This window comes from Phanerochaete carnosa, assembly GCF_000300595.1.
Source record: "Phanerochaete carnosa HHB-10118-sp unplaced genomic scaffold PHACAscaffold_7, whole genome shotgun sequence".
NCBI lineage: Eukaryota > Fungi > Basidiomycota > Agaricomycetes > Polyporales > Phanerochaetaceae > Phanerochaete > Phanerochaete carnosa.
The window spans coordinates 571,228-590,824 of NW_006767634.1; the positions used below are offsets into that span (position 1 = coordinate 571,228).

A 19,597-nucleotide genomic window follows, 5' to 3' on the forward strand; every position below is an offset into this window, starting at 1 on the left:
CTGTGCAAATGCAGATAACTGTTTATCTTCAGGTTCCTTTCTGTTGGGTAGAGTGGTACGTCGTATTAATTAAGGACTTTGCGTCGTTAGCAGAACCAGAGATCTCCTTTCGGATCTGTAGTTTCCGACGGTGCACATAAGTACAACACAACTGTCAATACTTCCTCTATGACAACCCCCCAAGACGCAGCCAGCATGTCTAAGCCAACGCCACCAACGCCTCCTTCGCTTACTTCGGCCCCCTTGCATCTAGGGAACTCACTTGGTGCCTTGGTCATAGGTGCGCGACCATCATTTCTTGCTGGAAGCTGTCACGGATTGACTCACCAAGCAGCCGAAATTCTGGTAGCCGTGTTTGTGTCACTAGGTATTATGAGTCGATAAGAATTTCTCACAGCAACTCTCACAGATTATATGGCATCGCAAGTGTGCAAGTTTACGTATACCTTCACCGGAGCCCTCGTGAAATCCCCCTCATGAAACGAGCCGTAAGCACCCTCCCATTGCTTGTCATCTAGATTTCAAACTTACCGGTGACTGATGATCATAGATACTTCTATTATGGTACGTTATGTGGAATTATCGACTTTCATACCATTGAGCATGTGTTTAGGATTCTCGACAGCCTCTATCTCGCATTCATGTCGCATACTGTATATCATTACGCCGTTACGAGTTTCATGAACCCTCTCGCATTGGCATGGGCTACATGGTGCGCTTGGAATCTGTGGAGAGAAGCTCCGGCTGAACCATGCCCTTACGATGCAGGAGTCTCGCACCCGGTATGATCATAGGTGTATGTGGCCTGCGCGACTAATCATGTAGATGCTAACATTTTATTTTAGAGCCTGATTGAGGTCATTGGGACTTTGTACGTTTAATGGGAGGTCCCCTACACCTGCTGCAGATCTTATAACAATCATATAGGGCTTTTGCATATAAAATATACAAATGTGCGCACACTCTATTCTATTCAACGTGGCTAATCAACAAGTGTTGCCAGTGCGGAGTGTATTATGGCTGTTTATACTCATTGTAAGTCACTTGCTCTAGTTGTTTGTACATCATGCTTAGGATGTTCTAGATGTTGCCCCAATTTATTGGCTCCGGTAAGTCCCTCCCCCCCTCTTTCTGTTTTATCGTTCAATTGCAGAGGCCCATACTGTCCATTCTCCCAGCTGGAGCTTTTGGTATGTGCCGCCTTCGCTCAGACATATCCGGATCGCGCGCTGAAGCTGTGGATTAGCGATTGGAATACTTGTGTAAGTCTGCTGACTGCTCTTCATTGTTATTGTTGCTCTTGCTCATTCACCCCAGGCGCAAGGTCCCTAGTTTTCAGGAGTTGGCTCAGCACTTCGCAGTACGAAAAGCGTTTGCTATATTTTCTTCCTTGTGCTGACGTTCATGAAGTGGACATGGTACTCTCTTTACAGCTTTCAGGCCCTCTCTGACTGTACCATCTCAATCGCACTGTGCACGATTCTTATCAAGAGCCGTACAGGCTTCAAAAGGTATGTGCCACCTGCTGCTACAAGGACTGCTGACGAATTGACTGTTCTGTAGAACTGATTCACTCATCCTCTCTTTTATGCTTTACAGCATCTGCACCTGTGCGCTGACTAGGTGGGTTCTCGCCATCCACAAATTCGAAGTTGCAACCTTAGTGACCCACGCGTAGCTTTGTTTCTATTGCCACTATCGTCGCGGTGAGCACTCGCCTTATATTCTTCTGTACGCAATGGCGCATCTAATTGGGTGCAAAGTATGCTGCCATGCCAGACAATCTCGTCTTTATTGCCATTACCATGGTATTACCATTGCGTCCGTTTTACGTTCGTCACGTCGATTTCTCAATACTGACATGCTCCTATAGTAATGTCCAACTCCCTACTTGGCCTTCTCAATTCGCGCGACTTGCTACGCGAAAAGTACGCTGGCCAGGCCGTGTCGATTCACCTCTCAAGGCTTGCGGGAGTGCTCGGCCACTCGGGCCCATCGAACGGTACAAGAACAGAGCAGGCGGATTCCGCAGGGACCAATAGCGAAGTGGGTCACTGCTGCTAGAGGTGCCTGCAATTCTGCTGACTGCTTTCCTGGTGTAGGATGACGTTGACACCTCGTGTCGTATACCCGACACCCTGTTTGCCTCCTAGTTCCAGCTCTCAAGGGACGCCGCACTTTAGGTGCCGCACGGCAATGATTTTCAATAGATGTACTCTAGTTACCCTAGTTCTTCAGCCGTGACCTGCGCCAGCGGAGCCATCCGAGATCTGCTCGTAATAGCATACTAGCTGGATTATAGTGTAAAACTGTACGCATGTCGTGGTGTCACACTCTTGCACTCGATTGCAGCCATTGCCGTTGTTGTCAGCGCGAAGTACGAGAGCGGCGAGCGACTCTGGAATTACATGCTCCAGGTGTAACAGATCCATAGGGTGCATGATTGTTCAGTTACCCTAGGCTTGGCGGTATAAGCACGGCTGAGATGTGAGGTATTCCCCCCCCCGTCAAGTGTCGAGCTCCCGGGTGGGACTGCTAAACATCCACACTGGTATATTGAGTGATTTTGGATGCCTGCGCGGTGCGCATGGTACTACAGAGAGCAAGAGCACGACGAGGCACATGGCGTGCATACTGTAACCTTCACCGAGAGTCTGAGGGACAGCAGAGACAGAGATCGCGGAGACGAGGACCGGGACGGCGCAAGTGGGGGAGGCACAGGCATCGGATAGGCACGCGGGAGTTTGAGTACGGCTATGAAGATGCTGTGGAAGGCGCACCTGCGGGGTGTTCTGGCACTTGAAGATGAGGAGCGCCGAGATGCCTGTCGGGCATTATTTGCATTGACGCCAGTGTGCCATCATCGTTCATGCATCATGGCTCTCCTGTTGCCTACCCCTCGCATGGGATGCCGTTCTCATTTAATGTGCTGTCGCGTTTCAGTGGCCTACCTACTAGTGGCTCGCATACTCCCGTCCTTTCAGTCTCTTGTTCTCTCAAGAAGATTCCGCATGGCGGAAGAGGAGTACAGAAGACAGAGGATCTTGGCCTCACCACGAGCAGAGAGGCGATCCGTTCTCGCTCGAATCGGAGGCGTAGAACTGCATGAGGTCAAGGTGAGGTGTACCCGTAACGATGTTCGTGAGGACTTCAGCAATGGTGATATCGCACGTGGTCAATGTGACCTGAAGTCAGAGTCCTGCACACATGTAATCTCAGCATGAATGCTGCCAATGGTCACAGTGCAGACATATCCAGGTGAGCTGGGAGGCGGCATTTCTTCACGCCTATTATCATCAGCTCGTTTTTGGTGACCTGATCATACTGCGATACTTTCTCAGGCTTTCCACCTGGTGTATCCATCGCCATTGGCAGAGCAAAGGATAGCTGTGATAAGGTGCCGAAAATAACAGAGTGGAGACCGGTTAACTGTTGTTGAATAGTATCCTGCCCAATATATAGGAAGACCTTTCACCCCACATCAGAGCGGGAGATGGAGAAGCATCGGTTGGCGGATTGAGTTCCGGGTCTATTTTGTGTCGGTGCGTATAAGTACTAGAGCTTAATGTTAATACCTTGCAGTGTCAGGACCCTCAATGAACTCCACCACAGCCAGCGTGCCTCGGCCGGCCTCTTCAGTGACGCTGCTCTCCTTTGACAGCACACTTGGTGCAATAGTTATTGGTCGGTGAACGTTCTTTCTAGTACAACACTATCACTCACTGATTCGTCAAACAGCCGAAATTCTGGTAGCAGTGTGAGCGTTACCAGGATGTTGCGGGCCAACTGAACTTTTTGACATCGTCATTCATGACAGGCTATATGGCATCACCAGCATGCAGGTTTATGTCTACTTTCACTCGGGCCGTAGCCCTCATGACAGCCGACTCATCAAGCGAACTGTGCGTACCTTTGTGTCCATATCACCCGTGCTCATCCATAGTCGTAGATATTCTCCCTGTGGTGCGTCATGCAAAACGTTTGACTTAACGGCGGCACTTACGCATGACTCAAGGATTCTCAGCAGCCTCTATATAGTGCTCGCTTCCCATGCAGTCTACTACTATACCGTAACAAATTTTATGAACCCATCCATTGTGACAAAGCAACCACCCACATGGTGCTGGTGCGTTCTCTATCTCGTGGCGAATCTGATACCCGTGCCCACTCACGCCATTGAAATTTAGGAGCCTTTTGGCTGATATGTTTATTGGCGTGGGTGCAATCTAGACTATCGGCTACTCAGGGACTAATATTCTTACGCTAGGACTTGATCGAGGTCGCTGTGAGCATGTACGTCGTCTTGGAAGCGCGTTCTGACCTTGGGTAAATATAATTGTTGGCAAGCAGCATTTTTTCGTGTAAAATTTACAAACGTGCGTACGCAGTCAAGTGATTGCTGTACAGGCAGCTCATAATGGAATCAGTCAGCGGAAGCAAATGGCCACTTATGTTCATCGTGAGTCATTGATTATGAAGGCTCTATCGGTGCCGTCGTCCTGAAGAAACCAAAGGTACCACCCCAAGTCATCAGCTGCAGTAGGTATTCACGATCGTGTGGATCATTTCTCAAACTGACAGGCTGTTTCTATAGTCGGAGTTGTTGGTAAGTACCAGCTTGACCTAACACTATCCTTACTGTATTCCAAACTTGCCGATTAGCAACGGGAATACTCGAGTAAGCACCCAACGCTTCTCCTTCTTATTCCCCCACTCACGGAAGGACTTTAGTGAAAAAATCCCCAGCGTCTCGAGATTCGCTGTGCGTAAGCCGGTTGTGACTTTTGTCTATTTTGTCTATTTTGACACCAGAAAAGTGGGTGTGGAGTGCCATGTTCGGCCTCCAAGCCGTCACCGACTGTGCCATCGCGGTAACTCTCTGTACAATCCTCATAAAGCAGCGCACAGGCTTCAAGAGGTACATCCCATCTCAGGCTTGTACTTTGATCTATATTCACAGCCTTGCCACACAATAGGACCAACTTGCTGATCCATATCCTCGTTATATATAGCATTGGCACTTGCGCGCTGACAAGGTGCGTATTCAACAACTTTGTAGGTATGGAGCAATACTCAGGCTCGAGCAGCTCCGTTTCCATTGCATCTGCCATCACGGTGCGTGCTCCTTCCCCTGCATCTGCTTGAACATAGCACAGGAGCACACAGCTGACCAAGTTCAAAGGAAATAACATTATCTAACAGCTACGTATTCATTGCCTTTGCTATGGTGCTCCCAAATTGTTCGTTTCGTATCTCCGGTCCTAGTCCTGCTGCACAGTGCTAACACGTCAATATAGTGATGTACAACTCCTTGCTTGCACTACTCAACTCACGCGAGACGTTACGTGATATATGTGCCGGCCAGATCATATCTGTCCACCCTTCGGGCATCACAGGAATGATTCACAACTCAGGCCCATCAGACGGCCTTCAAGCTGCGCATGTTAAGGATGAAGAGGCTAATATCCAGGTGCGCTACTGCTGAAACGCCATTTATTCTTGCGCTCATAGTCATCAGTCTTGAGAATCGCTGCCAACCAAGCCTTGCATCGCACCAAGTCCCTATGAATATGCTCTTGTTCGTCATTTGTCACTCGCATTGCGAGGATCTTTGAAATATAATATTTATGTAATATGCTGGTTGGCCTCAATGGGTGGCCCGTCGGACGGTTCCAAGACACTGACAATGCTCGAAGAGACAAGTATTGCCTCGGTTGTGTTCTGATATGTATGGTGGCCCGCCGGTATTGTTGTCACCACTGCAGCACAGAGTGACTTTTCGAGCTCACGCTCACAGGTTTGGTAGGCTCACCGTGGATACGATTTATGTCATTGCTGACAAAGGATTGTTGCATTGCTGATAGAAATGTCGTGAAAATGGTGGGTGTTGAGCTTAGACAAACAACGTTCTCGCTCCAAATTTTCACGGAGGAACTCCGCTATCGTACCAGTACGGAGAAACAGCAGCATCCTGAGCACACATCACGATGCTAAGTTATAGTCTGAAAGATCAGTTACAGTTTATGCGCTCAGGCACTCTGCCTGTGTCATAATAACCTGCTTAGGAGCGTGTGCATTCCAGTCTTTTGGGTTATGAGTTTTCTCGACAACCCTGCTTTGCAAAAGGATAAGGTACAGAAGACAAAATGTAAGGTTCCCACGCATTGATGATGCTTTACGCGCGCGACCGCTATGTGGACACCTTGATATTGTTCAGCCTCACCACGAGCGGCAGGAGCGACGCATTCTTGCTCGATGCGTGGTGCTACACGCAGTTCAGGTGTACCTGCCACAAAATCAGCGAGAGACACAAAGGCCCACGGTGGCGGAGAGCGTGCCTCGAATCTGCGCAACTCGGGGGTGAATACGTAGTCGATGGCTGCAGGCGCATGGCGCACCAGTGGTTAAAGGGAGTCTCGAATTTCCCGAGCGTGTCTCACCGCTTGTCGTGCGATTGGTCGCTCTCGGGACTCTCGGCACACGCCAAGGACGTCGCCTGTAACAGCGCATTAGCATCACCATCCCCTTAGAACAGCTGATTAAGGGACTAACCGTGGCGAGTTTGGAACTCGAGAGCATGTACTCTTTGAGGCCGGTGTCGAGGAAGTCGACGGTCTCGACCTTGCCCGCTTCGGGCTTCCCCTCAAGCTTGTGCCAGTTGGGCTCAAGCACCTCGAATGTCGTGAACGCGAGGATCTGCTGCACGAAAGCGAGCATGTGCGCGCGCAACAGGAACACGCGTCGCCGCCAGTTCTCGAAATTGACGCGCCAATCGAACGCCGCGTCTGTGCCTATGCCCCCTGGAATGGCAGGGTGCGATGCAGTGCCGGGCGTCCGTCGCGTGAGCTTGCGCCAGGGTGCGATCTGGTGATCGTTCCACATGTTGGTGAGCGGCTGTTTGAGGTGCTTGAGGTGCAACAGGAAGCGGAAGATGAGCTAGTATCGAGAGATCGTCTTGCGGGAAATGACGGGCGAGAACGGGATCCCCTCATGATGATCGTCGCTATCGAGAATTCGCGAGGCCGCAGGGGCGCGAACAGGTCGAACAGGTACTCTTTCGGTACTTTGGCGCTTCTGAACTCTTCGAAAACCTCTCGGATCGTGCGCCTCACACTGGCAATAATCGTACAAGTCGTCCTGCGCCGGGGTTAGCCACAGTCAGAAGCCTATCAGAATCGTGAAGAAAGACTTACGGCACCTTCAGGTGACAAGAACTCGACGAGCTTCTTCCGCTCGAGTTCGTCGGGTGTAAATTGCCTTAGGAGGGCAAATAACGACCGTCGGGGGACGGAGTTGACGTCCAGATAGCGCATAAAGACGTTTCTCAAGGTTAAAATACGCGAGAAACGACTGATCTGGCAAGACTTAGTTCACAGCGAAGGGCTTCTTGACTTCGTCAAGCCAGCCAACATATTGCAGGAATGCGTCGACATCTGCTGCATATGCTCCCGGTTCAACAACCGTAGATGCCTCCTGGCGAGTACCTGCAGGTGATGAGTAAGAGGCGCGCATGGGAGGTCAGACGATGTACTCCGAGTCTTCGTCGAAGTCAAGGTTGAATTATCTTGGTAGCAATCTGGTGCGGTTATGCGTGTGTTGCTGCAGATGGCGACCCCTTTGAACAAGCCGGCGTCCGCCGGCAAGGCGACCTTAAATGATGCTCCAAAATTTCGTCCGGCTTGACCTCAAGGCCGGGAGGCGGTGGGAAAAACTTGAGGAGTGTTTTTGGCGGGGAATTTATCCACGGATCTAAAGCACCGCCTGTTCTTGCTATTACAGCGCATCAGCGCAGACAAGCAGCTTCACATGGAAGGACTCGCCTGAGCCGGTGTTAGTCGTCTGCCTCCCCTCTATCAACGGCCTTGGTTGCACCAAGGGCCGCAGTCAGAAGCCGCCGCTCGAGCATCTTCGCAGGCCAACAAAACTTCTCATACGCGGTGTCGCCGGGCTAAAGACGGCAAACTCGAGGTGGTCGAACAGGTCGTGCGGGAGGTCAGCACGAGGAAGTGACGTCCAGAATCGGGTCATCGAGCGCGGCTCACGGCCTGAATCCGCCGTTGAGACTATTAAAACAATGACATGTATCGAAAAGATGTCGTCCTGAAAGAAATTCTTTCAGATGTTCTAAGTTGCATGGAATAGAAGAGCATACGACTTGGTACTCGTCTACGCTGTACAGCCGCACGACAAAGTGCAAACATCGACATAGTCTAGCAATACGTTCTGCAACATCTTGCGCATTTCCAGTTTCCGTCGCATGGAGGATGGTAAGCTCTTGGTTGTCGTGTAAGTTGTGGTTGTGAGCTAGACCCGCGTTATCTGATAAGTTTATCCGGTTGAGGCGCTTAGATTATCTTTCCACGCCCTCTATTCGAGCTTCGCATATGCATGCTACTCATCTGTTCTCTGCCTCGCTGACGGAGCTGTCATCCCCGAAAATCCGGTGAGCAAGGACAGGAACGGCCAGGCTGTGATGATATTTGGGACGACGTAGATGGTTTCGGTCACATCCGTGCATTAATATTCTCTCGCTCCGGCCACAGTCGCTGTCGTCGCCGCTCGGCCTACTAGTAATGGTAACATGCCGAGACGGGACTCGGAAAGGTCGGTAGCATCCGGTACAGCCCGTATCTGAGTCTGCTGGCAGATGTCGGTATTTTCTGACGTCAAAAAACGCTGATTGTCACCGCCGGCCTGTGAACAGTAACGAGGGACTACCGTCCGTTGGTAGGCTCTCTCGAGAATGAGCATCCGCTAGGCTCGGTGCATAGCCACTCGCGCTCCTGCTGTGGAACACGCGCATGCTAGCGCATTCTTGTATTGTCGCGGAGTCGACTCTCATGCATGTCATGCGCTGTGTGCACAATACCTACCAAATAGCTGGAGATATCCTACGCCAGCTCCGCAGTTGAAGCTGAACGGGAGATACCCGTTCATCGCCCAAAGATGCCTGATGTGGTATGTGGTTCTCACACCAGCTGAATTTGGGATGTTGCTAGCCACATCCATGGACACTTGCCGCTTGCCGCTCGAGGCATTGGTTCGGACTTGGGACTGGATGACGGTTGTCAAGTATTCCGGGATGCAGAAGCACTGGCCAGGGGATTAAGTTCTGAATCTACGTTACCGCTGCGTATATAACGTGGCGTTATGCCATCGCTATGCCAGAACTAGTGGAGGCAGCTAGCCTGTCCTAACCTGCCCCTTCGATGCGTTTGTTCTTGTCCCAGCTGGGCTCCCTAGACGGGACACTTGGCGGAATAGTCATTGGTGCGTGAACGCTGGACGTAGCGCTGTCATGCATTAATCCTTCAAGTAGCTGAGATTCTGGTAGCGGTGTGAGCATAATCAGGACATCGCGAGCTGACTAGACTTTTTGACACTAGTCTTCGCAGGCTATATGGTATCGCCAGCATCCAGGTTTATGTCTACTTTCACTACAACCTTAATGATAGCCCACTCGTCAAACGAACTGTACGTTCCTTCGTGTTTATATCGTCTGTGCTCACCCGTGATCATAGATATTCTCCCTATGGTATGTCATGTAAAACCGTGACATTCGAAATAACAACGACACTCACGCACCACGTCTCAAGGATTCTCAGCAGCCTCTATCTGGTGCTCGCTTCCCATGCAGTCTACTATTATGTCGTGACAAACTCCATGAACCCATCTGTTGTGACAAAGTACCCGTGGTGTGCTCTCTATCTCGCTACAAGTCCGAAACTCGTGCTCACTCATGCCCTCGCCGTTTAGGAGCCTCGTGGCTGATTTGTTTGTCGGTGTGAGTGTGATCCGAATTATCGGCTACTTAGGGACTGACATTCTCGAACCAGGACTTGATTGAGGTCACTGTGAGCCTGTACGCTGTCTCGGAAGCGTGTCTTGACCTCGCTCAAAGCTTATTATTGGCACACAGTATTTTCACGTACAAGATCTATAGACGTGCGTATGCAGTCAACCAATTGCTTATCAAGCAGCTCATAATATGCATCAGTCAACAGATGCATATGGTCGGTAATATTCATCGTAAGTCATTTGTGAGGCCCTATCGGTGCCGTCCGTCCTGAAGGTACTATAGGTACTGCCCCAGGTCATCAGCTTCAGTAGGTCTCCATGGTCATGTTGATCATTTCTCCAGCTGACATGCTGTTCCTACAGTTGGAGCTATTGGTGAGTTCTAGCTCGACTCGGAACCGTCCTTACTGTGTCTCAAACTTGCCGACTAGCCAATGGCATATTGGAGTACGCTCCCAGCCACTCTTCTTCTTACTCCACTGCTCACAGACTTCAGCGAGAAATTCCCTGGTGGGATAAGTGCTCAAGGCCTGAAACTTGATGTGCGTAAGCCGGCTGCAACTGTTATCTATCTTCTCGTCGATTTTGACACTAGTGAAGTGGTTGTGGTGTGCTATGTTTGGCCTTCAAGCTGTTACCGACTGCGCCATCGCAGCAACTCTCTGTACAATCCTCGTAAAACGTCGCACAGGCTTCAAGAGGTACAACCTTATCTGATATTCTGGTCTATACTCACAGCCCCGCCACACTGCAGAACTAACTCGCTCATTCGTGTCCTTCTTCTATATAGCATTGGCACTTTCGCGTTGACGAGGTGCGTATTCAGTGTTTTGTATGGCTGTTGCACTGCTCAGGCTTGAGCAGCTCCATTTCCATTGCATCTGTCGTCACGGTACATGCCACCCCTTCCCTGAATCCGCTTGAATAACACACAGCTGACTAAACTTCAAAGTACATAACGATACCTCACAACTACACGTACATTGCACTTGCCATGGTGCTCCCAAAATGTTCGTCTCGCATCTTCTGCCTCAGTCCTTGCCGCCTAATGCTAACACGCCAGTATAGTGATGTACAACTCTCTACTTGCATTGCTCAACTCACGCGACACGCTACGCAATATGTACATCGGCCAGATCATGTCCGTCCACCCCTCGGACTTCACATGAACAATCCATGACTGAGGTCTTCAACCAGCGCATGTCGAGGACGAAGAGACCGGTAATCAGGTGCGTTACTGCTAAGAGGCCGCTTGTCTTTGCGCTCACAGTCATCAGCTTTGAAAGCACTGCCAGTTAAACGTCTCTTGGTATCGAGTCCTCGTGAATGCGCTCTGGTTCGTCACCTGTCGCTCGCATTACGAGGGTTTTCGAGACATTTATGTAATATATTGGTCCGATCGCAACGAGTAGCCAGACGGTTGGTTCAGGACATGATACTGGGGGACAGGCTCAAAGAGACAAAGATCGGCTTAGTAATATCCTGGAACTCAGATATATCGCGACTCGTCGTTATCGTGGCCGCCACTAGTTGTAGCATAGGAGAGCAGTGCGCGACTCTTTGAGCGCGCGCTCACAGATGCGACGGGTCCGTCGTGGGCACTGATGACAGAGGCTCAGGCTCATTGTCTTTCTGATACAAATGTCGCAAAAATAGATAGTATTAGCACAATGCGACCAGGACATTATCCATTTACGCGTATCTCGAGAATACAGCGCCGTGAGAAATGGGTGCGGAACTCAAACAAACAGTGCTTACTATTCCAAATCCCGCCGACGGCCTCTACCACGATGCCCATACGGAGGAACAGTCGCGTTCTGAGCAAATTAAAAGGTCGACTATGGTGGCGCGGAAGGGCGGCCGAGTCGCTGCTCAGTTGAAATCGAGTGGGTACGGCCGGTCGAATATACAGGCCTCATCTGACCGCCGCTCGCGCAAGTACACCGCGAGTTCGGGGACTAGGGCTCGGGATTCGGATCTAGTACAAATATCTGCGTCGGCGTGAAGTTGAAAATGACGTGCCGTTTCGACGAAACGACGTTCCCGTGCAGCTTATGCACTCATTCTACCTGCGTTCCGATGACTTACCTAGGTGTATGTGTATTTCTGTCCTTCCGGCTATACGCTTTCTCGACAGCTATGCGTTGCAAAAAGACAGGGTACAGAAAACAAATGTAAGATCCCGACGCATCGACGATGTTTTACACGCGCGACTGCCGCTATGTGGGCACCTTGATGCTGTTCAACCTCACCACGAGCGGCAGGAGCGACACATTCTCGCTCGATGCGTAGAATTGCACGCAGTTCAGGTGTACCTGCCACAAAGTCAGCGGGAAGCACAAACACACATGGCGGCTGGAGGCGTGCCTTGAACCTGCGCGACCTGGGGTAAACACGTAGTCGATGACTGCAGACGCGTAACATACCAGTGGTTGAAGTGAGTCTCGAACTTGCCGAGCGTGTCCCACCTCTTGACGTGCGACTGGTCGCTCTCCGGACTCTCGGCACACGCCAGGGCTTGCTTCGCCTCCTTCGTGAACGACGCCGCGTAGAGCGAGAAGGTCGAACACGTCACGATCAGCCGCGACGTCGCCTGTAACAGCGCATTAACATTAGCATCCCGTTAGAACAGCTGATCAGGAGACTGACCGTGACAAGCTTGGAACTCGTAAGCATGCACTCCTTGAGGCAGGTGTCGAGGAAGTCGACGTGGTCCCGCAGGAGCTGGTCGACGGTCTCGACTTTGCCCGCTTCGAGCTTCCCCTCAAGCTTGCGCCAGTTGGGCTCAAGCACCTCGAACGTCGTGAACGCGAGGATCTGCTGCACGAAAGCGAGCATGCGTGCACGTAACAGGAACACACGTCGCCGCCAGTTCTCGAAATCAACGTGCCAGTCAAATGCTGCGTCTGTGCCTGCGCCCCCCGGAGTGGCAGGTCGCGACGCAGTGCCGGGCGTCCGCCGCGTGAGCGTGCGCCACGGCTCCGTCTTGTGTTCGCTCCACATGTTGGTGAGCGACTGTTCGACGTGCTTGAGGTGCAACAGGAAGCGGAAGATGAGCTGGTATCGCAGGATCGTCTTGCGAGAGATGACGAGCGAAAGCGGGAACTTGACGTGGTAATCGAGCGTTAGCGCATCGATGGCTATGCACCAGCCGTCAACACAAGCACTTATAAGAGTACAACTGCGACGCACCGAGTATCTGCTGCTTCTTGTCGGACTTGTCCTTCTTGTTATCCTCATAAAGGTGCGCTGAACCGCCTTCGCCGTCCTCGCCACCTATCGTCCCGCTTACTTTTAGGACCTTGAGCAGCCAGTCGTACAAGCCGCTCGTGGCCATAGTGATTTTGACGTCATCCCTGAACATCGCGTCTTCGCCCTGCGCGTCCGTATTCAGCGCGAGATCGAGCAGACTCTGCAGCTTTACGATTGACGCCGACTTGGATGATTTACGCATCTCACTACCCGCTAGGTCGAGTAGATGTGTTAGAAACGAAGATTGGGACATGAAGAAGTAGCGTTTGAGTGAGCGTAAACGGGGTATGAGCTGCTGATCTCGTAGAAGCAAGCGCAGGAGTGTCCTGTTGGCGTGGGTATATGCATCGTCGATGATCTTGTAGAACCTGCATGAGTGCGAATAAGCATAAGCTTGTAAATGAATGGAGACTGCATACCGGTCGTCCTCCATTGACAACTCCTCGTCTCCGGACTGGTTCAAGTTCTTGCTGATCTCAATGCCACATTCCTGGATGACATTTAGATACTTTCCGGCCAGGAGCATCTTCTGCTTCCACCGCTCGAGCATTGGCGGTATACACGCACCGCCCGGTAGTCTGCCACCAGTTGTTCGTGGTACAGGTACACCTGCTTGGTGTCGCTTGGAGGAGCCACCTGCTGTCGTCCCGTCGCGGAGCTAACAGCATGATGAGCGTCTACGGGCTCGCAGACCGACGGCGACTCACAGTATACCGTCTCTCCCAATACTCGTCAGTGTAGTCCACCTCCAGGGTCCCACGATCGATAAACTTGCTCTCTTTAACGCAGAGCTCTTCATATGGGTCGACTAGTTTACCCGTGCGTATCCACAGCTGTACCATTTCGACGTACGGCTTCCCTGCCGCTTGCATAAGTACACCGTAAAGCTGCTTCGCTGCAGGGTCGCCGCTCATGTTCTGGAGTCGCTCGTGAAGAATGGCGAGCACCTCGCCGCCCTTGACGGGTATGGTGCTCGCGCCGTTCATGCCAAGCTGGCTCGTCTTGCTGATCTCATTCAAAACGGCCTTAAGCTTCGCGCCGCCGAGACCTAGAGCCTCGTTACGCGCGTCGTCTTCCGCGTCGGATGCGTGGGACGAGCTCGAAGCAGACTCGGACCCGGCGGGATCGTCCGCAGACGCGAGTTCGAATGTGAGTATGTACATGAGGGAGAGTGTATGCAAGGTAGGGTGGACGTAGAACCACAGTTTCTGTAGCGTGAATTGTGACGAAGTATTGAAGGCGTGTTCGAGCTGAGCGAGAAGGGTTTGGTAATCCTGGTTGCAATATGAACACAGCGACAGCCAAAATCGGGATGTAAGCGGACCTTCAGCATTTCGCGGATGGCAGCACACAGTGCGTGGTTAACGAGGCCGAAATCGAGATGACTTCGCGCTTCTATGAAGGAAGTGATACCGGTGTAGTAAGTGGCCAAGGGCAATATCCGCTCGACCAGGTCACGAAGAGAAGGATCTAGATACGTTAGGACCTGATGTATATACTAGGCATCCCGACATACCCAAAGAAGGCGTTACAACAAATCGCATGCCCTGTAGCGGGTCCTCATCTTCGATAGAGTAGTCGCTTGGATAGGTAATATACGCCCCTTCAATGCCCTGAGCATGGGTATCAGCCCGATTATCTTCAGTTTGTTCAATTCCAAGAGCTACAGTGCTGCAAAATGCGCCGGAGAGAAAGCGATCCCGGTTAGGGACGCACGCACCATGAGCACGAACAGCAGGTCTTCCAAGATCAGTGACTCCTGCAACTCAAGAGGAAACCTGTCCAGACTCTCTTGCTTCGCCTTTCCCTTCGTGTTCGGCGCTGCCGCGCTGGTCCCGACGCGTGAGTTGAGGGGAGCCTTCACGAAAGATGCCTCCGCAATGAACGAAGGCTCCTCTCTGCCTGCGGGGAAATTTAGATGGCAGATGCAACAAGCACATCAGGGGACGCACCTTTGCCTTTGTTGAGACGCCCCGTCTCCATATCATGTACGAATTCCTGGTCTATCTCCTCCTCATAATGTCTGCCTTTCCGTACAGATGCGATTGTGCCCGTGACCTGCAAGCCTCAGGCTCGATAAGCGTAATCAGGCAGCAAGATATCGCTTAACCTTGATGTACTCTTTTGTAGACAAGCCAAGGTTCTTCTTGCGGTGATGTCTGCGTGAGCCAGGCGTGTATGGATCCATGGCGGTAGTGGTCAGGTTCAAGCGCAGCTTCTTAACACAGCTTACTGGCACTCAGCGCGAGCTTCAAGCGCTTAGGATTTTCTTAAGCACTTGGTCATCTCAATACAAGCATTTTGTTATTCGATAACAATTTCGCCATGATTTGCGCGCCAACGGAATCTCTCTCTCTCACTTCCCACCTCTTCGTTTCGAGCTGGTTCTCCGCCTTCCTGCAGCTATGCGGGATGTGAACGTCTTCTGCTTCAAGCGAGCTCTGCCTCGTATGGTACGATTTTCTTCCTTCTGCATTTATATGCTCTGCACGCTGAGCCCATCACGCAGAGTTGGTCCCCGCGGAACCTGTTCAACCTCTGGCAGCGGTCCATAGGCCCGAAACAGCGCGGCACGAACTTCTTCAAGAGCACGACGACACTCTTCCAGAATCGGTGGCAGAGCAAGGCCCTTGTGCGCGCGTATCACGGCGACTTCATCAACGAGAAGATCTTCAAGCGGTGGTACCTCCCCTCGACGCTGCCCGACGTGCGCCCGCGCCGGAGTGCCAACAGCACCACGGATGCCGTCGGCCTCGCACGGTGGGCGCGCAAGGACCGTGTCGCGGACAAGGAGGCACGGCTCCGCGAGGAGGAGGACGCGAAGGGTCTCGCGCCCGTCGGCAGCTTGATGCTCTCCGAGATTGAGCGCCGGATCGACGTCGTCGTCTTCCGCGCGTGCCTCGCGAGCAGCGTGTACGAGGCGCGGCGGCTTGTCATTCACGGCGACGTGCTACTCAACGGCAAGAAGGTGCGTGCTCGGTCGGTCATTGAACTCTGCGTGTCGTCTGACTCCGGCCTCTAGCACCAGAATGCGAACACGCGCCTCGCGCCGGGCGACATGGTTTCAGTGGACCCTGCAGCTATCCGTTTTCTGCGACCATTGGATGGAAAGAAGACTGAAGTGAACGAAGAGGAAGAAAGCGACGAGGCTGCTGAGGATGCCGAGGCGTCCGCTGCCGAGGCTGAAGCGCCAGAACAGTTCGAAGCGAAAACCAAAGCTAAGCCCGCCGCAAAACCAGGACCGACAGGCCCACAGTACCCCTGGAACCGCAAAGACAAGGCAGACCTCACACCGTTCCACCCACCGCCATTTTCGTCACCATGGATGTTCATCCCTGCATACATCGAACCGTCGTTCGCGACGTGCTCAGCTATCTACCTGCGGCACCCGACTGCGCGCCCGGGCTACTCCGAGATTCCGACACCGTACGACGCCGATGGCGAGGTCATCCGTTTTGCGTGGGAGTGGTACGCCAAGGTCCGCCCCCGTGTACGCAGCAAAAGCCAGCTGGCGCGCATGCCAGAAAACAGGTAGTGACCGTTCTCACATAGGGGAACTACATAATGCTCTAATATATAGACTGCCTCAGAGTAAAACGCGTGCTTCTCGGGTTCATGGGCTTGCGGCCGACAGTGCTCATGACGCCATTGGTTCGATCACTTCGTACGACCATCCACACGCTTTGCGGTCTGGAAGCGCACAGCACCAGCGTGTGTAAATATTGCCTGGACTTACAGAACCTGTGGCAGTCGCTCAAACTCAAAGTGTTGCCGCCGTAAGCGGCTGATGACAGGGTTCAAGGTGTATGTTCTGACCGACTACAGAGCACCAAGTTTCGGTTGCATGATGGTAGGCCAAGAGCTCAGCCGACATGCGGCCAGCAGTCTATTCAGGGCCATTCATTTTGCACAGAGTTAAGATTTCGTGAAAGATAAATCATATACCAGATGAGACAGCATGGACAGTGACATGGAATGGTTCAGATCCGGCATGGAAGCGGGGAAAGCAGGGAAAGCGAGGCAAGAGCACGAAGTCTACAGAGCATCGTAAGCTAAAAATACATAACATTAAGAAGATATGATATCTGCGCTATGTTAGCCCGCCACTAGTCTAGTCAGCACGGAGTAATCACTCACGATATTATGTCATTCCGAAACTGGCGTTATGTTGATTCTCGTGCTTCTCCGTCTATAGTTCCCCCGACGAGTTGCTGACGAGACCTGTCACGAATCTCTGCACGGTATGTATGCCGCCCTTATCCGCCTCCTGGCCAAAGAAGTAGTACACCATCCGCTGCTGGATGACGTCGAGCTCTTGGGGAAGGTACTTGTACATGCCCGTGGCGGTGATCGTGAGCAGCAAGAAGAAGACCACGACTGCGGTGGTCGCACGAGCGCGTCAAAGGATGAGTCGCACAGGCGGAGAAGAATGAACGTACGGATCATGACCTTCTCCCAGGGCTCGAGCACCGAGAGGCCCATCGTCGTCTCGAACCAGACGCGGCGCCGCCAGAAGAACGCGCCGACGGGGCTCTTGGGCGGGCGATAGGGCAGGTCGACGCCAAACAGCGCCGCGGCCGTGCTCGGCGTGCTCTTCCAGAACTCGAGCGAGTTGCGGGCCCGGGACTGCATGGTCTCTGTATGCGTGATATTACGGTCGGGGCTGGCGTCGTGGGTGAGGTCGTCGAGGGTGCGTGTATGGGGCGTTATATGGCGTGAAAGGAGAGGGGAAGAGGGCGGGAGAACGGGCGATGATATATATACAAGGCATTAGGCCTCAGGCGGCGATGGAAGGGGCGGAGCAAGTACGGAGTCACAGAACGAAGCTCGACGGAAGCATGTGTGCTCGGCGCTCGGGACACAGTCGCGCCTATCTCTTCTCGTTCCCGACGTCCGCCGATGCTTTGCGCGGCGAGCAACTGAACATGGTGCGAGTAATCAGCTACTATTGGCATGTACGCGTAAAATACCTTTGTTTGAGATTACTATTGAGGCAATCACTAGCGGCTGATGAGTATATATGACGCTCCGCTGACTGCTTTGCATACTCTGCTCGGCCGAAGGGGTCATCTTGTCCCGACCTCTTCGCGCTCTCGCGCCCTCTAAGACGAACCTTATGCTTACTCATATGCCGCCTCAATGTACTCTGGCATCTAAAATGGGCCATGTTGGTCATCTATCTGAGGCATCAGTTTCGCTGCGATCTCTGATGTACTCGAGCCGTCGCGGATGGCGTCGCCCGGCGGCATACATCTCAGAACATGATTGTGATAGACATGGGCAACTCAGCTACGGCAGACTCGACGTTTGATATCTGGAAACCTGAACGCTCTCAGACCGAGAGCACGTGTAATGTCGCCTGCGCGTGCTGCTAGCTGCATGTTAACGTCCCTGCTTCTGTAGCCAGCTAAAAAACATATAGCTTGGGGTTCATGTGCATGATCATATGAGAGAGTTTCATGGGTTGCGAATAAAATCACTGTAATTCCGGAATTGGCTTATACATGTGGCTCGAGGATGCTGGCCAGCGTTCCAAGTACGCCACCATGCCGTCATTGCATGGTAGCGCCTTACGCCATACGCTTGTACAGCGGACGTGTCGAATAACATGTCCGCCATACATGAAGCGAGATGATAGCTTGGACTAGTTGTCTCTCTTGACGTGGCGTGGAATCGACAATCTCAGTGGCCAACATCGTCTGAAGGTGCTCACCGAACATGAGCCTGTCTCAACGCTGCGAGCGAGCAGGCGGCGTGGCGCGTGCGCGCAATATTGCATCGATTACCGTGCAAGTTATGAGCTACCCTACAAGGTATCAATATTAATCCCACAGACCGGGCATATGTAAGTTCATAAGCACACCATCTCACAACGAGTAGTATTGAACGCTAATGGGGCATGCGCAGCATGTTAGGTATTCCATTCCTCAGGATTTTCCAAGGACGAGAACGAGGCGGGCGTGCGTGCGCGAGGTATAAAAGAGAGTTTGTCTGTCAGGCACCCACCTCGTCTCCGAGCAACTTTACTGTTCCAGAACAGCCCTCGGTTGCCAGGGGAAGTCGGAGCTAAAGCGCCGAGCGAATCTCATTGTTTACATTAATTGACCATCCGACTCGACCTGAAGTCGTTGGATCTCAAAGATAACTTCAGCACTGTCTTTTCCTCTGTCGAAAAGATCTCTGACCAGTACAACCGAAGTGAATGGGTTTGCAGTCCATCTCTTAGTCTGAGAGTCCATCAGCAAAACGGTCCGATACTGGAAGCGCTGAGGGCCCTGACGAAACTCGTCAGACCTCTCAGGGCTCTCAGCCGCTCAGACGTCAAGGTCTCGAGGTTCGAGCCTGGCCCGAAGCAAAATAAATTATAGAATAAATCAGTAAATTATATCAGAATGTATCCATGGCTATAATAATCCTTTCTGCACATCCTAAGAAAAGAGTGAGCCTGAATGATAGAGTCAATAACCACAACCCCTGTTAGCTCATTGCTCGCATCTAACCAAGGGCCATGCCGTGCTGGCGGAGGATCCAATTCTGTCACTGCCTC

The 19,597-nt window shown here is 52.1% G+C and overlaps 9 protein-coding genes across 9 annotated transcripts; 6 read left to right on the forward strand and 3 right to left on the reverse strand.

Annotated features, from left to right (window-relative positions):
- PHACADRAFT_210811 (uncharacterized protein) lies at positions 1 to 2,398 on the forward strand. The gene is made up of 19 exons (XM_007397734.1): positions 1 to 280; positions 335 to 353; positions 410 to 488; positions 551 to 564; positions 614 to 712; positions 769 to 796; positions 846 to 871; positions 928 to 953; positions 1,004 to 1,035; positions 1,085 to 1,109; positions 1,179 to 1,190; positions 1,247 to 1,262; positions 1,318 to 1,360; positions 1,411 to 1,511; positions 1,564 to 1,623; positions 1,679 to 1,706; positions 1,764 to 1,821; positions 1,874 to 2,046; positions 2,103 to 2,398. The coding sequence occupies exons 1-19, from the start codon at positions 169 to 171 to the stop codon at positions 2,151 to 2,153; spliced, it is 1,002 nt and encodes a 333-aa protein (XP_007397796.1). The 5' UTR covers positions 1 to 168; the 3' UTR covers positions 2,154 to 2,398.
- A 478-nt stretch (positions 2,399 to 2,876) lies between these two features.
- PHACADRAFT_259259 (uncharacterized protein) lies at positions 2,877 to 3,269 on the forward strand. The gene has a single exon (XM_007397735.1). It carries the CDS (start codon positions 3,012 to 3,014, stop codon positions 3,222 to 3,224), a length of 213 nt encoding a protein of 70 aa, XP_007397797.1. The 5' UTR covers positions 2,877 to 3,011; the 3' UTR covers positions 3,225 to 3,269.
- Positions 3,270 to 3,276: 7 nt separating this feature from the next.
- On the forward strand, positions 3,277 to 4,330 carry PHACADRAFT_210812 (uncharacterized protein; the record flags this gene model as incomplete). Its single annotated transcript, XM_007397736.1, has 7 exons — positions 3,277 to 3,684; positions 3,739 to 3,757; positions 3,818 to 3,902; positions 3,950 to 3,963; positions 4,016 to 4,126; positions 4,188 to 4,215; positions 4,268 to 4,330. The coding sequence occupies exons 1-7, from the start codon at positions 3,597 to 3,599 to the stop codon at positions 4,328 to 4,330; spliced, it is 408 nt and encodes a 135-aa protein (XP_007397798.1). The 5' UTR covers positions 3,277 to 3,596.
- Positions 4,331 to 5,172: 842 nt separating this feature from the next.
- On the forward strand, positions 5,173 to 5,696 carry PHACADRAFT_259260 (uncharacterized protein). The gene has a single exon (XM_007397737.1). It carries the CDS (start codon positions 5,300 to 5,302, stop codon positions 5,483 to 5,485), a length of 186 nt encoding a protein of 61 aa, XP_007397799.1. The 5' UTR covers positions 5,173 to 5,299; the 3' UTR covers positions 5,486 to 5,696.
- Positions 5,697 to 6,539: 843 nt separating this feature from the next.
- Positions 6,540 to 7,156, reverse strand: PHACADRAFT_259262 (uncharacterized protein; the record flags this gene model as incomplete). The annotated part of the gene is made up of 1 exon (XM_007397738.1): positions 6,540 to 7,156. A coding segment is annotated over exon 1 (343 nt), but the record flags the coding sequence as incomplete, so codon positions are not given.
- Positions 7,157 to 9,001: 1,845 nt separating this feature from the next.
- On the forward strand, positions 9,002 to 11,034 carry PHACADRAFT_210814 (uncharacterized protein). The gene is made up of 18 exons (XM_007397739.1): positions 9,002 to 9,270; positions 9,320 to 9,338; positions 9,396 to 9,474; positions 9,522 to 9,535; positions 9,597 to 9,695; positions 9,757 to 9,784; positions 9,837 to 9,862; positions 9,920 to 9,945; positions 9,998 to 10,029; positions 10,082 to 10,106; positions 10,162 to 10,173; positions 10,230 to 10,245; positions 10,295 to 10,340; positions 10,399 to 10,499; positions 10,553 to 10,612; positions 10,663 to 10,690; positions 10,751 to 10,808; positions 10,867 to 11,034. The coding sequence occupies exons 1-18, from the start codon at positions 9,210 to 9,212 to the stop codon at positions 10,965 to 10,967; spliced, it is 831 nt and encodes a 276-aa protein (XP_007397801.1). The 5' UTR covers positions 9,002 to 9,209; the 3' UTR covers positions 10,968 to 11,034.
- An 893-nt stretch (positions 11,035 to 11,927) lies between these two features.
- On the reverse strand, positions 11,928 to 15,251 carry PHACADRAFT_147403 (uncharacterized protein). Its single transcript, XM_007397740.1, has 11 exons — positions 15,161 to 15,251; positions 15,003 to 15,108; positions 14,771 to 14,952; positions 14,567 to 14,663; positions 14,375 to 14,520; positions 13,758 to 14,324; positions 13,470 to 13,708; positions 12,991 to 13,418; positions 12,448 to 12,938; positions 12,225 to 12,391; positions 11,928 to 12,120 (listed from the first exon to the last, which is right to left on the reverse strand). The coding sequence occupies exons 1-11, from the start codon at positions 15,236 to 15,238 to the stop codon at positions 12,018 to 12,020; spliced, it is 2,604 nt and encodes an 867-aa protein (XP_007397802.1). The 5' UTR covers positions 15,239 to 15,251; the 3' UTR covers positions 11,928 to 12,017.
- A 204-nt stretch (positions 15,252 to 15,455) lies between these two features.
- Positions 15,456 to 16,585, forward strand: PHACADRAFT_98836 (uncharacterized protein; the record flags this gene model as incomplete). Its single annotated transcript, XM_007397741.1, has 3 exons — positions 15,456 to 15,503; positions 15,560 to 16,018; positions 16,073 to 16,585. The coding sequence occupies 3 exons, from the start codon at positions 15,456 to 15,458 to the stop codon at positions 16,583 to 16,585; spliced, it is 1,020 nt and encodes a 339-aa protein (XP_007397803.1).
- A 720-nt stretch (positions 16,586 to 17,305) lies between these two features.
- On the reverse strand, positions 17,306 to 17,595 carry PHACADRAFT_52265 (uncharacterized protein; the record flags this gene model as incomplete). Its single annotated transcript, XM_007397576.1, has 2 exons — positions 17,306 to 17,427; positions 17,490 to 17,595. Coding segments are annotated over 2 exons (228 nt in total), but the record flags the coding sequence as incomplete, so codon positions are not given.
- Between the last annotated feature and the right edge of the window lie 2,002 nt (positions 17,596 to 19,597).

Coding starts and splice junctions, on each gene's coding strand:
- PHACADRAFT_210811 (XM_007397734.1), top strand. CDS start 169: ATGACAACCCCCCAAGACGCAGCCAGCATGTCTAAGCCAACGCCACCA. Junction 872..927: donor ATTGAGGTCATTGGGACTTT/GTACGTTTAATG, acceptor ACAATCATATAG/GGCTTTTGCATATAAAATAT. Junction 2,047..2,102: donor CCGCAGGGACCAATAGCGAA/GTGGGTCACTGC, acceptor TTCCTGGTGTAG/GATGACGTTGACACCTCGTG.
- PHACADRAFT_259259 (XM_007397735.1), top strand. CDS start 3,012: ATGGCGGAAGAGGAGTACAGAAGACAGAGGATCTTGGCCTCACCACGA.
- PHACADRAFT_259260 (XM_007397737.1), top strand. CDS start 5,300: ATGTACAACTCCTTGCTTGCACTACTCAACTCACGCGAGACGTTACGT.
- PHACADRAFT_210814 (XM_007397739.1), top strand. CDS start 9,210: ATGCGTTTGTTCTTGTCCCAGCTGGGCTCCCTAGACGGGACACTTGGC. Junction 10,500..10,552: donor CGTCGCACAGGCTTCAAGAG/GTACAACCTTAT, acceptor GCCACACTGCAG/AACTAACTCGCTCATTCGTG. Junction 10,809..10,866: donor TGCCATGGTGCTCCCAAAAT/GTTCGTCTCGCA, acceptor ACGCCAGTATAG/TGATGTACAACTCTCTACTT.
- PHACADRAFT_147403 (XM_007397740.1), bottom strand. CDS start 15,238: ATGGATCCATACACGCCTGGCTCACGCAGACATCACCGCAAGAAGAAC. Junction 15,109..15,160: donor CTACAAAAGAGTACATCAAG/GTTAAGCGATAT, acceptor TGAGGCTTGCAG/GTCACGGGCACAATCGCATC. Junction 12,392..12,447: donor CGAGTTCCAAGCTTGTCACG/GTCAGTCTCCTG, acceptor GCGCTGTTACAG/GCGACGTCGCGGCTGATCGT.